The 13,886-nt window shown below is 40.3% G+C and overlaps 1 protein-coding gene across 3 annotated transcripts in view; it reads right to left on the reverse strand.

Annotated features, from left to right (window-relative positions):
* Nucleotides 1-13,886, reverse strand: part of ZFYVE9 (zinc finger FYVE-type containing 9) — a 135,017-nt gene that overhangs the window by 115,500 nt on the left and 5,631 nt on the right. For 2 of the 3 annotated variants that reach the window (XM_015139754.3, XM_015139751.3), the window contains exons 2-3: nt 6,365-6,470; nt 55-2,162 (exon numbers count right to left, since the gene is read on the reverse strand). In XM_015139754.3, coding sequence (XP_014995240.2) covers nt 55-2,162; nt 6,365-6,434 — 2,178 coding nt within the window. In that variant the 5' untranslated portion in view covers nt 6,435-6,470. Of the gene's footprint in view, nt 1-54; nt 2,163-5,409; nt 5,525-6,364; nt 6,471-13,886 lie in introns of all 3 variants that reach the window. The other variant, XM_077957040.1, reaches the window with a different exon arrangement.

Below are 13,886 nucleotides of genomic sequence, written 5' to 3' on the forward strand. Positions count from 1 at the left end.
TTCAGCATTACAAAATGTGCATGCCAGATTTCTGAGCTTATGCATGCAACTTACCTTCCCACATGCTCTGCAGTGGTGCCTCCTTTTGGTGAATGTAAACCTGGCTTCACATTTCATGCAATTTGGAGCCTGAGAATCCGGTACCCACACTGGAGCCACCTCACCCAGAGTGGTGAATGGCTTTCTGGCAGAAATTCCAAACTGACCAGCTCTGAGATCATTATCTGGGCTATCTGGAGCTAACGCAAGGCATGGTCTACTGGAGATCTCAGCCTCATAACTTTCTAAATGTTCCCCATTTGTATCAACATTAGAGATGTTTCCCAAAGATGCACCGCATACATTGGTTGCTGAGTTTTCCCCTAATTTTGCTTTCCCAAGAATATCATTTTTATTTTTAGTATTATTTCCACTGTTTGCAGGAAGGTCATTTTGTAAATGGTCTGATAATGGCTTTGGAATTTGAAGTTTAAGATTAGAAGGTTGCTTGGGTCTTGCACCACCAAAAGGAACACTGATAGATGGCAGGCTTGCTACTACCTTGGGGGAAGACTGCCCAAGCACTGATGGAACTTGACTACAGAAATTACGTAAATAATTTTTCTTCATTAGGTCACCAGTGCTATTTAAAAGTAGTCCGCTCCCTTCTGTGGCCTCATTTCCTCTCTGTTCATAAATATTTGAGTAGCATTCTGACTTGCTTTCCTCTATTTCTTTTTCTTCTGTTACTGAATCTTCTTTGGAGGGTAAAGTCTTTGGAACAAAAGAAACACCTGGGCCCTGCATTCCATAGGAATCACAACCATTATATAGAGAATTTGCTGCTGGTGTATCTATAACAGTGGAGAAATCACATTCTTCACTTTCACTGATGCAAGTTCCTTTTAAATCTAGACCTGCATCTGCCAATCCAACATACTGTCCTCCACTATCACCATTAGTGTCCTCAGGCTGACTAATCTGTAGAAACTTTTCCTTTTCTTCGTTTACTTGGCTATCATTCATCTCATTTAGTTTAGTCAACTTCCAATTAGTCATGTCCTGAGATTCAGAGAAATGCCCTGTCATATTAAGGAATTCTGTAGTGCCAAGAATTTCTTCATGTTCATAACCTTCATTTTCATCAGCCCTAACTTCACTAGGCACAATGCAATCTGAAAACCGTTCACAGTCATTATTCCTTCCAGACCCATTAGGCACGTCTGGTTTGAGAAGCAAAGGTAAACCAGACCGGAGGGATTCTTCAGTTGTGCTCTCCTCTGCTGGCTTTTTCTTCGTCAAAATCCCCTCACTCATGTGAGAAAAGGAATTTGGACTCCCTAGATCTGTCCTAGGAGAGCTGATTTTGCCAGTGAGGTCCTCATCTGGTATATAGTTCTCTTGCTTTCTAATAGCAGGACCTCCATCTGTTCCATGGGATGAGATTACTGAATCAACCGTTAAATTTGTAATCGCAGATATGGAGGGGTCTCTACCTATACTTCCATCATCCTTTAATTGTGAAGGGGAACAGACACTGGCTAGACTATCAGATGAAGTAGTACACAGATGGTTAACAGAATTCCCCTCTATTTTCGGTCTATTCAACGGATCCAATTGTTTCTCTGAGTTCATATCTTTTTCAGTGGACTCATTTATACTAAAACTAAATTGATCAGTTTGTCTGTTTTCATTATCCAGTGAACAGCTAAAAGCATCCATAAGGGATTGACTATTATAATTATTACAATCCTGTAAATCGTTTTGTAATGTCCTTTTGTCACAGTTATGCATGACGGCTACAACAAGAACATTCTTCTCATCTGGCAGACAAGTCAGGTTTCCACATTTCTTCTCTCCCACTTCAACAGCACTGCATTGATCATCACGACTATAGTTTCTCTTAATTAACTGATCTTCTGCAACAGCATTTTCATCAATCCACATTGTGGCAATCTCTGGATTTAGATTACAGTCTTGTCCATTAGCACAATGATCCTCTTCCTCTGTGGTCAGGGGAGCTGAATGAGCCAGGGAGAAGACTTTCAGTTGTGGTTGTGACTCATTAGAAACTGCAGATTCATTCACACTGGCCAAAGTAGGGTTAAATGACAGCCGGTGAGAAGAGGGATCTAGAATCTTATTCCACTTTGTATCCAATAAAGTAGAAGAAACTGTTTCATCTGGAAAAAAAAATAAGTAATTACAATAAGTTTGCTTGTAACACTAGAAAAGCTTATGACTAAGTTAATCAACATTTCTAACTATCCTTTGAAAATTAAATATTCCAAGGATATTAGATTTCTAATTCGGGGCTAAAAATAAGAAAACATATTTCAGACAATTCTCTGCAATTATATGTCACCAAATGGTAATATCTCAGACTATTCCAAACAACAAGAGAATTCTACCTCAATCTAATAACATAATTAAACTGACCCACAGGTGAACGGGACCCAGAAGAGGGGAAAGCACCCTTGGATTGAGCAAAGCCAGGACAGGTGCTAATCTAATGGATTAGATGGAAAAAATATTAGAACAGTGGCTAGGATAAGTAATTAAGTAGGAGGGAAAATGAAATTTTCTGTAGAGACTGAATGTTCTACAATCTATATCATAATTGGGATGTGGGTTTGAGTGATATACCCATTTGTCAAAACTGGACAGTTAAGATCTATGCATTCTAATATATATAAAGTTTACCTTTTAAAAAGCTGTAAAAAAATAAGAGTGAAGCAGGAAGTGAGAAGGTGATAAAGGTATAAATGAAACAAAATGGCAGCATATGAAATGTTGTGAAAGCTGGATGATGGGTACACTGGGGTTTATTACACTTTTTACTTAAAAATATTTTAAATTTGCCCAACACATGTTAAAAGAACGTTTGCCACGGTATGTGAAATTCTGCTTGTAACCATGTCACAAGCAGATATTGTATTTGTCACAATACAAAATACTGTATTGTATTTGTCACAATACAAAATATTAATCAGGTTCATATTTATATTATTATCTAAGGACACTGGGCAAAAAGTGTTCATTTATCATATGAAATCAACCTTCTTATAGTCTACCAGTAAGCATAATTTCATATAATGTTTCTGTTTAGTTTTTAACAGATCATAACTACAATGGCTAAGTTATTCTCTCAAGTTACAGGGCTATTGCATATGTCTAAGTAAACCAGAGAAATAAGGAACAATGCATTCAGTGCTTTTCCTGCTTTCTTCCTCCAGTATCTCTGATAATCGTGGCCCTGAAATTATGCAGATATATTTGTAACCTCAATCCTCATCTGTAACATTAATCTTCAATGTTTCCATAGCACCTTAATCAAAACTTTATTAAGGCATTTACTACACTGAAATGCAATAGTTTATTTACCCTTCTCTTTCAACTACTGAATGATTTCTGAAGGCAGAAATCATTTCTGTCAATATAAGTCCTCATTTTGCATAGTGCCTGATAGGTAGTAGATATACAATAAATATATAAGTGAATATCTACCATAGTAAAATCATCAGGATTGAGGAACATGAAGATTAAACGATAGCTCTTGCCTCTAAGAAGGATACAATCTCATTGGGAGAATAAGAGATACATACAAACATCTAATTAGCAGTATGGAGTAGCATAGGTACAGTAAGTCCTCACTTAACATTGTTGATAGGTTCTTGGAAACTGCAATTATAAGCAAAACAACTCACTGTATAAAGAAGCCAATTTTACTATAAGCTAATTGATATAAATAACAGTTAAGGTTCTCCAGCATACAGTACATCAATTTGCTTAAAGTCACAGTTTCCAGGAACTTATCAAAGACATCAAGTGAGGACTCAGTGTATCTGAAAACTATTACGTAGGAGTAGAAAATAAATTCAGAGGAGAAAGATATTTTCCAGGATGAGGCAAGTGAGCTTGAATTCATGGAGGCAGGAAGAACTGGGCTACGCTTCAAAGACAGTTTTATGTAAGTTTGGAAAAGAAAGCATTAATAAATAGAGGAATAAGGAAAAGCATATCCCCAAATACAAGAATTTAAGGAAGCAATAAGTAAATCAGTTTGGGTTGAGAAAAGAATTAGTGTAAAGAAGTAGTTGTTGTTGTTTAAAAGGGCATAAAACTCAGATTGTGTGAAGAATGGGCTTAGTATCCTCTGAAATGTCAAATCCTGAATTTACCAAATTTGAACCAGTACAGATTTTACAGACATTTGAAGTTTAGTAACACAGGCTTCCTTAAAAGAAAAGAAAAGGAAAAAAAAGCAAATAAGTCATATTTCCAATATGGTTCCTGGAAACAAAAAAATAGTTACAGCTTCTTACAAGAATATTTAGCAATGTTCAAACAGAAATGATCGGGTATTAAAATTTTCATTATTCAACTGCCTCCTACCTGGGCATAATGTTAACTGCCTAGTGTCATCACAGTCTGTGGTATATTTTTTCATTTAAATAAGAAAATAAATTAACACAAAATGAAAAATCATTTTATTTAAAGTATATTCTCTAAGATACCACAAGGCTTGAAGTGGTAGTTTTTAATGCAACTGGTAGTGAGATTCAAAAAAATAGTTCAAACAAATGAACCACAAAGTTACAACGAAGAAGCTGGTTTCAGAAATCCTTCTCCTTCTAAAGGAGTTATTATTTTGTAAGCAATTGCTCTATTTTCTAACTAAAATATTTTTACTGATTCAACAAAAATGTATTGAAATACAACTATACACAAAGCACCCTAATAGAATCTACAGAAGTCACAAAGAGACAAATGTAATGAACCAAGAGTTTGATTAGAGTCAGTGGTATTCTAGCACAGTATTCACATGATTAGGTGTAATACACATCTAGGTACTTATGACTCAAAGAACTGATACACAGAGGGCTAAATCTAATAAAAGATTAAGAAAATACTTATACAAACAGTTGAAACTCAGAAAATAATATACTTTCCAGCTTGGTAAGTACAAAGCCCACCTGGATGACATAAAACCCCAAATGATTAGATTTCACATTTACATGAATCAGGAATGAGTCTAGGAATACAGGTTAGTGTTAGGTCATCAATGGTAAAATATGAAAAGAGCAGGCCATTCTGGTAGCCTTCCTCTCTCTCTTCCCTCCTTACTGTCATGATCCCATATTCAATTTAAGACTGGCTCTATTAAAGATCTAAAGCAACAAAATCAAAACTAATCTGTCTTCCCATCTGCTATCAACGAATAGCCTGAATCACTGAATATAGCAAAGGTTTGTAAACCAATATGAAAATCATGGGCTACATTATTTTTTGAGACAGGGTCTCACTCTGTCATCTGGGCCGGAATACAGTGGCATGATCACAGCTCACTGCGGCCTCTATCTCTAGGGCTCAAGTGATTCTCCCTCCTTTGCCTCCCGAATAGCTGGGACCACAGGTGCACCACCACACCTGGCTAATTTTCTTTGTATTTTCTGTAGAGATGGAGTTTCGTCATGTTGCCTGGACTGGAATCATGGACTTTGGATGGAAATATATCACTTTGTAAACTTGTTAATGCCATTTCCTGTTAGAAATAGAGAACACAGGGGAAATACAGTAAGGAGGAAGAAATTTAATTATAGCTTACCCATTCAAGTTAAACCAAGAGGGAAATTAGAAGTGAATCTCTTGGCCAGGCATGATGGCTCATGCCTATAGGAGGCTGAGGAGGGAGGACTGCTTGACACCAGGAGTTTAAGACCAGCCTGGCCAACATGGCAAAACCCCTTCTCTACTAAAAATACAAAAATTAGCCAGGCATGGTGGTGGGTGCCTGGAATCCCAGCTACTCTGGAGGCTGAGGCATGGGAATCACTTGAGCCAGGGAGGCAGAGGTTCCAGTGAGCACTGCACTCCAGCTTGGGAGACAGAGCAAGACTTTCTCAAAAAACAAACCAACCAACCAACCAACCAACAAACAAAAGAAGTGAATCTTAAGTGGACATTTCTACTGATGCTTGAGAATATATAATTAACCATTTAGGCAGTTGTGATATAAATAGTTTTAAATGTATCTTTACTGGGCAATCAATATGGAACGAGCTATTTTTCTTAGTTTAGGAAATGCAAGCGCATTTCTTGACAATACATTCACTGTATAGGGTAGGTAAAGCTCAGGCTCTAGTGTCACACTGCCTGGATTCTAATCCTGCCACTTGCTCACAAGACAACTTTGAGAAACTTGCTTAACCTCTCTTTGCCTCTACTCTCATCTATAAAATGGCAATAAGAAGGTCTGGGGATTGTAAGTATCTGGCATTTAGTGCTAAAAAATGTTATTCCTTCCCCTGTATATTATTAAATAATATATCCCCACATTCTCTATACCACAAACGCAAAGAGATTCACCAATGTAAATTCTCACCTTCGTTTTGTTCAAATTCATCCAACACCTTGTCCAGGTTGTAAGCTTCTGCTTGGAAGTAATTCTCCATCGGTGATGAAACACCACTTAAGAGACTTGTTTAAACCTAAAAAGTAAATGTGTATTACATTTTGAATTATTAAAATATAATTTATAAATCTTAAGTATATACACAAGGATAAAATCTCTTATAAATCTTTCCAGATAATGGTAAACTATAAAATCTGGCATCCCACTGGATATATTATAAAATCTTTAAGCTAATTAATTCTAAAAACCTGTAAGCTGACAATCAACAAAATATAACTAAATATAAAACGCAGACTTTGTGATCATTTCATGCTTCAACAGATACATTTCAGATGCTGGGAAAGGAATCATTGTTTGGTATAAAATTGTGTTTCTATTAAAGAACAAAGCTTACAGAACTTTTTTCAAATGGGAAATGACAGGAAAGTTTAAGAACAGGAGTAAGGGATACGAGTTCCAAAATGCTAATGATGACTCTGACCTGGTTATTTCTTTCTTTCTTTCTTTTTTTTTTTTTTTTTTGAGACAGAGTCTCGCTCTTGCTGCCCAGGCTGGAGTGCAATGGCTCCATCTTGGCTCACTGCAACCTCTGCCTCCCAAGTTCAATTGATTCTCCTGCTTTAGCCTCCCAAGTAGCTGGGATTACAGGCATGCACCACCATGCCTAGCTAATTTTGTATTTTTAGTAGAGACAGGGTTTCACCATGTTGGCCAGGCTGGTCTCAAACTCCTGACCTCAAGTGATCCACCCACCTCAACCTCCCAAAGCACTGGGATTACAGGCATGAGCCACGCACTTGGCCCTGACCTGGTTATTCTTTTAACCCTCTTCTTTTCAAGTACCATTTCTAAACTTTCTTTACTGTTAATCGATCCAAATGCATCCTCTGGGCATATATACTAGGTGTGTTGATGACTTAACAGATGCCACAGGCACATAATAAGTGTTAAGTAAATGCTACCTATTATCTCCTTTTTTCCATCATTATCATGATCTCCACACCTATTTCCTTAGTGTTTCAAATTTTTCTTTCCAAATTGAAAATTCTGCTTGGCTTCTTATTGATATAATACAAGGAAGGGAGATCAAATTACAAATTCCCCAAAAAGTCTGAGTAAGCAAAACATGAAAAAGAGAGAAAACCAGAAATGTAATAGCCTGTCTTTGTAAACTTTAAATATAAAAAGTGATGAACTTTCTTTGACTTACAAAGGTAGTGTTTTCTTCTCCTCTGAGGTATATAAAAGTGTCAATGATATTTCCCTCACTTTACAAATAAGAAAACAAGCTCAGGGAATTTAACTGACTTATTCAAGTATTTCCCGGACAGGCGTGGTGGCTCATGCCTGTAATTCCAGCACTTTGTGAGGCCAAGGTGGGTGGATCACCTGAGGTCAGAAGTTTGAGACCAACCTGGCCAATGTGGTGAAACCTCGTCTCTAGTAAAAATACACAAAAAATTAGCAGGAATAGAGTGCCAGTAAAATCAACCATGAGAAATCAGAATTCCTAACCTAGTCCTCACTCAGGAAAAAGAATATATTAAGTCTTCTCATCCAGGAACATAATAGGATTTGTCTTTATGCTAGCCCAGCTCTTTCTATGACTTTTAATAATGTTTTTAACTTTAAAAAGTCATTAAATATGCCGGGCGCGGTGGCTCAAGCCTGTAATCCCAGCACTTTGGGAGGCCGAGGCGGGCGGATCACAAGGTCAGGAGAGCGAGACCACAGTGAAACCCCGTCTCTACTAAAAATACAAAAAATTAGCCGGGCGCGGTGGCGGGCGCCTGTAGTCCCAGCTACTCAGGAGGCTGAGGCAGGAGAATGGCGGGAACCCGGGAGGCGGAGCTTGCAGTGAGCCGAGATCGCGCCACTGCACTCCAGCCTGGGCAACAGCGTGAGACTCCGTCTCAAAAAAAAAAAAAAAAAAAGTCATTAAATATTGGACAGTCAGGAGAGAGGGTACATGCAACTACAAAGGAGTAACAATGAGGATCTTTGTGGTGATAGAATTATGCTGTATCTTAACAGTGATGGTGGATACACAACTGCAAAGAAGGCTGACTGGACTGCAACATCACAGCTGCGGCGACTATAGAAGGGAAAAATGGATTTTGGTGATTTTGGTGGATAACTGAGAGTTTTTGCTACAATGGGTGGAAACTTCCTAAAGAGGCAACACCTGAAGGATGAGATTTTGACAAGTGAAGGCAGAAAAGGGCACTCTCTTCTCACATTCCCATGTGAAAAGGCTAAAGGAGGAGAAATAGCTTGCCAACTGCAGACTCAGAGTTTTGGTAAAGGCATTGCTGCCAAGTACCTCTGCTCCATCCTCAACTGAAGAGAAAAAGGGCTCAGTTTCCTATCAAACACTGCTGGTCCCATGCCTTTCCTTACAGCTTACATGGAAAAGTCAGATAACTCAGCCAGAGTATGCAACATTCCATTAGTGAGTAGTGTAATCAGTTTTTGTAAACTTTCTCACCTATATACCCTCCACCATTTTCTACCCCTTCTGAAAGGAAAATCTTGGGGCCCCAAAATCACTAAGCTAAAGGGAAAAGTCAAGCTGGGAACTGCTTAGGGCAAACATCCCTCCCATTCTATTCAGTCACCCTTCTGCTGAATGAGGTAAATGCACATCTGTTGCCTCCTTTGGAGAGGCTAATCAGAAACTCAAAAGAATGTAATCATTTGTCTATTATCTACCTATGATCTGGAAGCCCCTCTCTGCTTCCAGTAGTCCTGCCTTTGCCTTGAATTGTCCCACCTTTCTGGACAGAACCAATGTTCATCTTACATATGTTGATTGATGTCTCATGTCTCCCTAAAATGTGTAAAACCAAGTTGTGCTCTGACTACCCTGGGCACATGTTGTCAGTGATACAGGAGTTAAGAAGAAATCACCTAGGCAGATAGTAAGGGTATGAGAGTCCTCAGTAAGGCTTTTCTTTTTAATGAAAAGCAGCCCCAAATCATTTTCTTTTTTCTTTCTGAGTCGGAGTCTCACTCTGTTGCCCAGGCTGGAGGGCAGTGGCGTGATCTCAGTTCACTGCAACCTCTGCCTCCTGAGTTCAAGCAATTCTCCTGCCTCAGCCTCCCGAGTAGCTGGGATTACAGGCTCGCGCCACCATGCCCGGCTAATTTTTGTATTTTTAGTAGAGATGGGGTTTCACCACATTGGCAAGGCTGGAAATCATTTTCAAACAAAGAGTAGTTTGTGAAGTTGAGCTGTAGACATAGACAAGCAAGTTGGGAGCTTGCACGGGTGAATGCCAGCAGGAACTAGGGACTAGACATGCTCAAGATGGAGGTTCCATATTCCCTTCTCTGCCAGCCACATACACAGTAAGGAACAGGTAAGATGGCGTCTGCCAAGGAGAAAGTTTGTTTGCATAGTAAGATTAGGGTGAGGCAACCAGCCTTCCCTGCATGCTATGTAAACTTCATACCTGATCGAATCAATCTGTGAGCCCTATGTAAATCAGACACCACCTCCTCAACCTGGACTATAAAATTCAGTGCATCCACCACCTGCCAGTCTTTTCCCTCGGAAGACTCCTCTCTCTCAATAGAGAGAACTGTTTTTCTTTCTCCTTTCTTCTGCTTATTAAACCTCCACTCCTAAACTCCCCATGTGTGTCGGTGTCCTAAATTTTCCTGGCACAAGACAATGAACCCTGGGTATATACCTCAGACAACACAGTTGCTTCATCGGGACCTCCTGAGTGTCCTCAACCTTGGCAAAATAAACTTTCTAAATAAACTGAGACCTTTCCCAGATGTTGGGATAACTGAGTTCCTCTTCAAAGACTCAACTTCCTGGTCATAAGTTGTAAACAATCCTACCCTCTCTTCTGTTAAGTCTAACCGTTTCTTTTTTACCACCACCCCTTCACAAATCGCACATTTACCCTATTTGGAAAAGTTTAAGCCTTTGCCAATCAGGATCAGCTTAGACTGTGCAGTCCAACCCAGCCAATAGGGGAAATACACAGAAACAGAAGCTGTGTTAGGGTTAAAAACCCCTCCCTTAGTTTGGTGTGCTCTTGTATTTGTAACAGGCATAAGCAGCACCCTTCTGCAGAAGTAAAGTGCCTTGCTGAGAAAATTTCTAAGCGCAGGTTTCTTTTGGCTACACGGAGCACTTGTTTCCAACAAATTTGGGGGCTTGTCCAGGATCCCATTCTCCTTTGGGAGGGGCTAGTGATTATCTTTCACAGGGAGACGCATCCCACTGCCTTGTTGTGGTGGCCCCAGGAGTGGAGGATCGAATCCCGCCCAAAGTGATGAATAAATCCAGACTCTCAGCAACATGGGCTGTAGGGAAGATCCTTAAGAATTCCACAGTGACCAGGTAACTCTGTGCACAGACCAAGGTAAGAAACGTTGCTACTGGGGTGACAAAGTATTCCTTGGTGGCTGGGTTGAAAGGAATGAGTTAGGTGGCTAGAGGTTGAAAGTGTGTGAGTTAAATGCGCCACTGGGCATGAAACGAGTGTGGAGTCCAGACTTGGTTCCATGGTCACCTCATAGGACTTAGGGCAGTTTTGCAGTCAGCGGATCATACCAACCCACCAATGTTAAGGGGGACTTAAAATTCCCACAAGGGAAGCAGTCAATAAGGACAAAGTGGGTGCTCACAAGAGTACAAGAAACCTCCAGTGGGAAAAGGGGAGGTTCAGCTTCTAGGACACGGGAGCACAAGAAATCTCTAATATGAAACATTTAGCCTCACCAACTGCCAGGATGGGAAATACCCCAAGTAAAAGGCCAAGCAGACAATAAAATTCTCCCTGACAATCCCCTATGCCTTATGTTAAAATACTGGAAGGATAATGAAAGGACCAAACACAAGAAAAGACAGCATACGATAAAGTATTGCTGTTTTATTTGGACTAAGGAACCCATCCTCAGACCTTCAGTCTTTTGGCCAGTAGGTCAATGATAAAAGTCCAGTTTCTCAAGAGGAAACAGATTATGCTCTATGTTGGAGAAAAAGACCTGTCCTTCTCTAACCCCTAAAGGATGAGAAAGCAAAGCCAAACTTAATACCTCCCAAAGATGACCTACCTAAGTCAAATTCTGTATCTAAAGATGCATGGGATCCTCTAGACCACCTTCCCCTGCCTATCCCTCCACTCCAAGTGGAACACTCAGTCCTTCCCCTGCCTACCACTCCACCCCAAGCTGAACACTCAGTTCCTCCCTCATATAACCCTGCCCCATGGGCCTTGCCACTCCACATCCCTGCTGGACAGCCATCGAACATGCCTTTTCCTCAGGAAAGCTCCAATGGGAAACAGAACAATGCCAAAGGGATATCCAAAACTTTCCTTTCCTCTCTTCCTCAAAGAAGTCTGCCCTAATCCTTTTTCCCTTAAGGGAAGTACCACTAGGAGGAGGGGATATTGGCTTCGTAAATGCCCACTTAACTAGTTCAGAGGTTAGAAATCTAAGAAGGGAACTCAAACCACTGTTAGATGACCCTTTTGGAGTCGCAGATCAAATTGGCCAATTTATGGAGTCACAACCGTACACTTGGGCTGAATTAATGTCTATTCTAGGTATTCTCTTCTCAGGAAAGGAAAGAACCATGATCTGCAGGGCTACTATGATAGTCCAGGAGCGTGAACACCCTCCTGTTCAAAATGTCCTTGCAGCGAAGCATAAATTCCTGGCTCAGGACCCTCAGTGGGATAACAACAATGAAGCCCACTGAGAAAACATGAGAGATCTCAGGGATATGACAATTAAAGGGATTTGGAATCAGTTCCTTGGACCCTAATATTTCCCAAGCATTTAATGTACAACAAAGGAAAGATGAAGGGCCCATAGAATCCTTAAACAGACTTAAGGAACAGATAAGAAAATATGTAGGTTTAGACACAGAGGACCCACGGGGACAAGGAATGTTAAAGCTCCACTTTGTCACCAATATTTGGCCGGACATTGCAAAAAAAAAAAAAAAAAAAATACAAAAGACAGAAAATTGGAAAAACCATCCCATAGAGGAACTTTTAAGAGGCCCAAAAGGTATATGTACAGAGGGATGAGGAAAGGAAGAAGCAAAAGGCAAAGATTACGCTGTCCACCCTATAACAGGGAACTCTTCAACAGGAAGCCCAGGGAAATAGAACTTGTAGATCTTCTAAGTACCCAGCTGTCCGACTCTATACAGGAAGCAAAGGGATGAAACCTGAGAGTCAGGGAACAGGGAGGGGGAGAAGGGAAAACAGATGTTTCTGGTGTGGAAAGCCAGGACATTTAAAGAGGGAATGTCCTGAATGGGAGAGGGAAAAGAAAGTCCTTCCACTCATGACATTTGAAGAATAGTGGGGTCAGGGACTCTACATCTTCCATCTTGAGTCCCACCAAGAGCCCTTGATAAATTTAACGGTGGGACCCAAATAAGAGATAGTCACTTTCTTAGTCTGTTCAGGAGCAGCTCGCTTTCCCTATGTTTTCTCTCATCAGGTTTAGCATGTTCAGCAGAAAACCTTACTGTCTCAGGGGTTACAGGGGAAGGATTTGGGGCAAAAATTCTAGAGGAAACTGAAGTCAAATATAAGAATAACTCGGCCACTAAGTTCTTGTTAATTCCCAAAGCAGGAACTAATTTATTAGGAAGGGACTTAAGGTTAAGGTTAGGCACAGGCTTATATGTTAATCAGGGAAAACCCCTTACTTCCTTAAACCTGCTCACCACTTCGGAAGAAAGCCAAATCCATCATGATGTATGGTCGAAGGAAAGAAATCGAGAAAAGCTACAGGTTCCTCCAATTCATGTCAAATTAAAAACTTCCAGGGATGTAGTAAAAAGAAAACAATACCCTATTCCCTTGGAAGCCAGGATAGGTTTAAAACCTATAACTGAAAGCCTTGTCCACGATGGGCTCCTTGAACCCTGTATGCCCCCTTATAACACTGCAATATTGCCTGTAAGGAAGCCAGACAGGTCATACCAGCTAGTGCAAGACCTCCAGGCTACTAATCAAATAGTTCAAACCACCCACCCTGTTGTTCACAATCCTTACACCACTGTCAGTAGAATCCCACACAACCACCAGTGGTTCACAGTGATAGATTTAAAAGATGCCTTTTGGGCTTGCCCTTTAGCGGAGGACAGTCGGGACATGTTTGCCTTTGAGTGGGAGGACCCTGACTCCAGTAGAAAAGAGCAGTACCAACGGACAGTCTTGCCCCAAGGGTTTACAGAGTCCCCAAATCTATTTGGTCAAATATTAGAACAAGTTCTAGAAAACTTCTCCCTGCCTTCATCCATACGCCTTCTCCAGTATGTGGATGACCTGCTCATTTCAGGAGATGACAAGGATCAAGTAACAGCAATTTCAGTTAACTTCCTAAATTTCCTAAGAGAACAATGGTTACAGGGCTCAAAGAATAAACTCCAATTCGTAGAACCTGAGGTGAAATACCTAGGACACCTCATCAGTAAAGGTAAATGAAAGACAGCACCCAAACAAAT

The sequence above is a fragment of the Macaca mulatta genome, chromosome 1 (assembly GCF_049350105.2).
Source record: "Macaca mulatta isolate MMU2019108-1 chromosome 1, T2T-MMU8v2.0, whole genome shotgun sequence".
NCBI lineage: Eukaryota > Metazoa > Chordata > Mammalia > Primates > Cercopithecidae > Macaca > Macaca mulatta.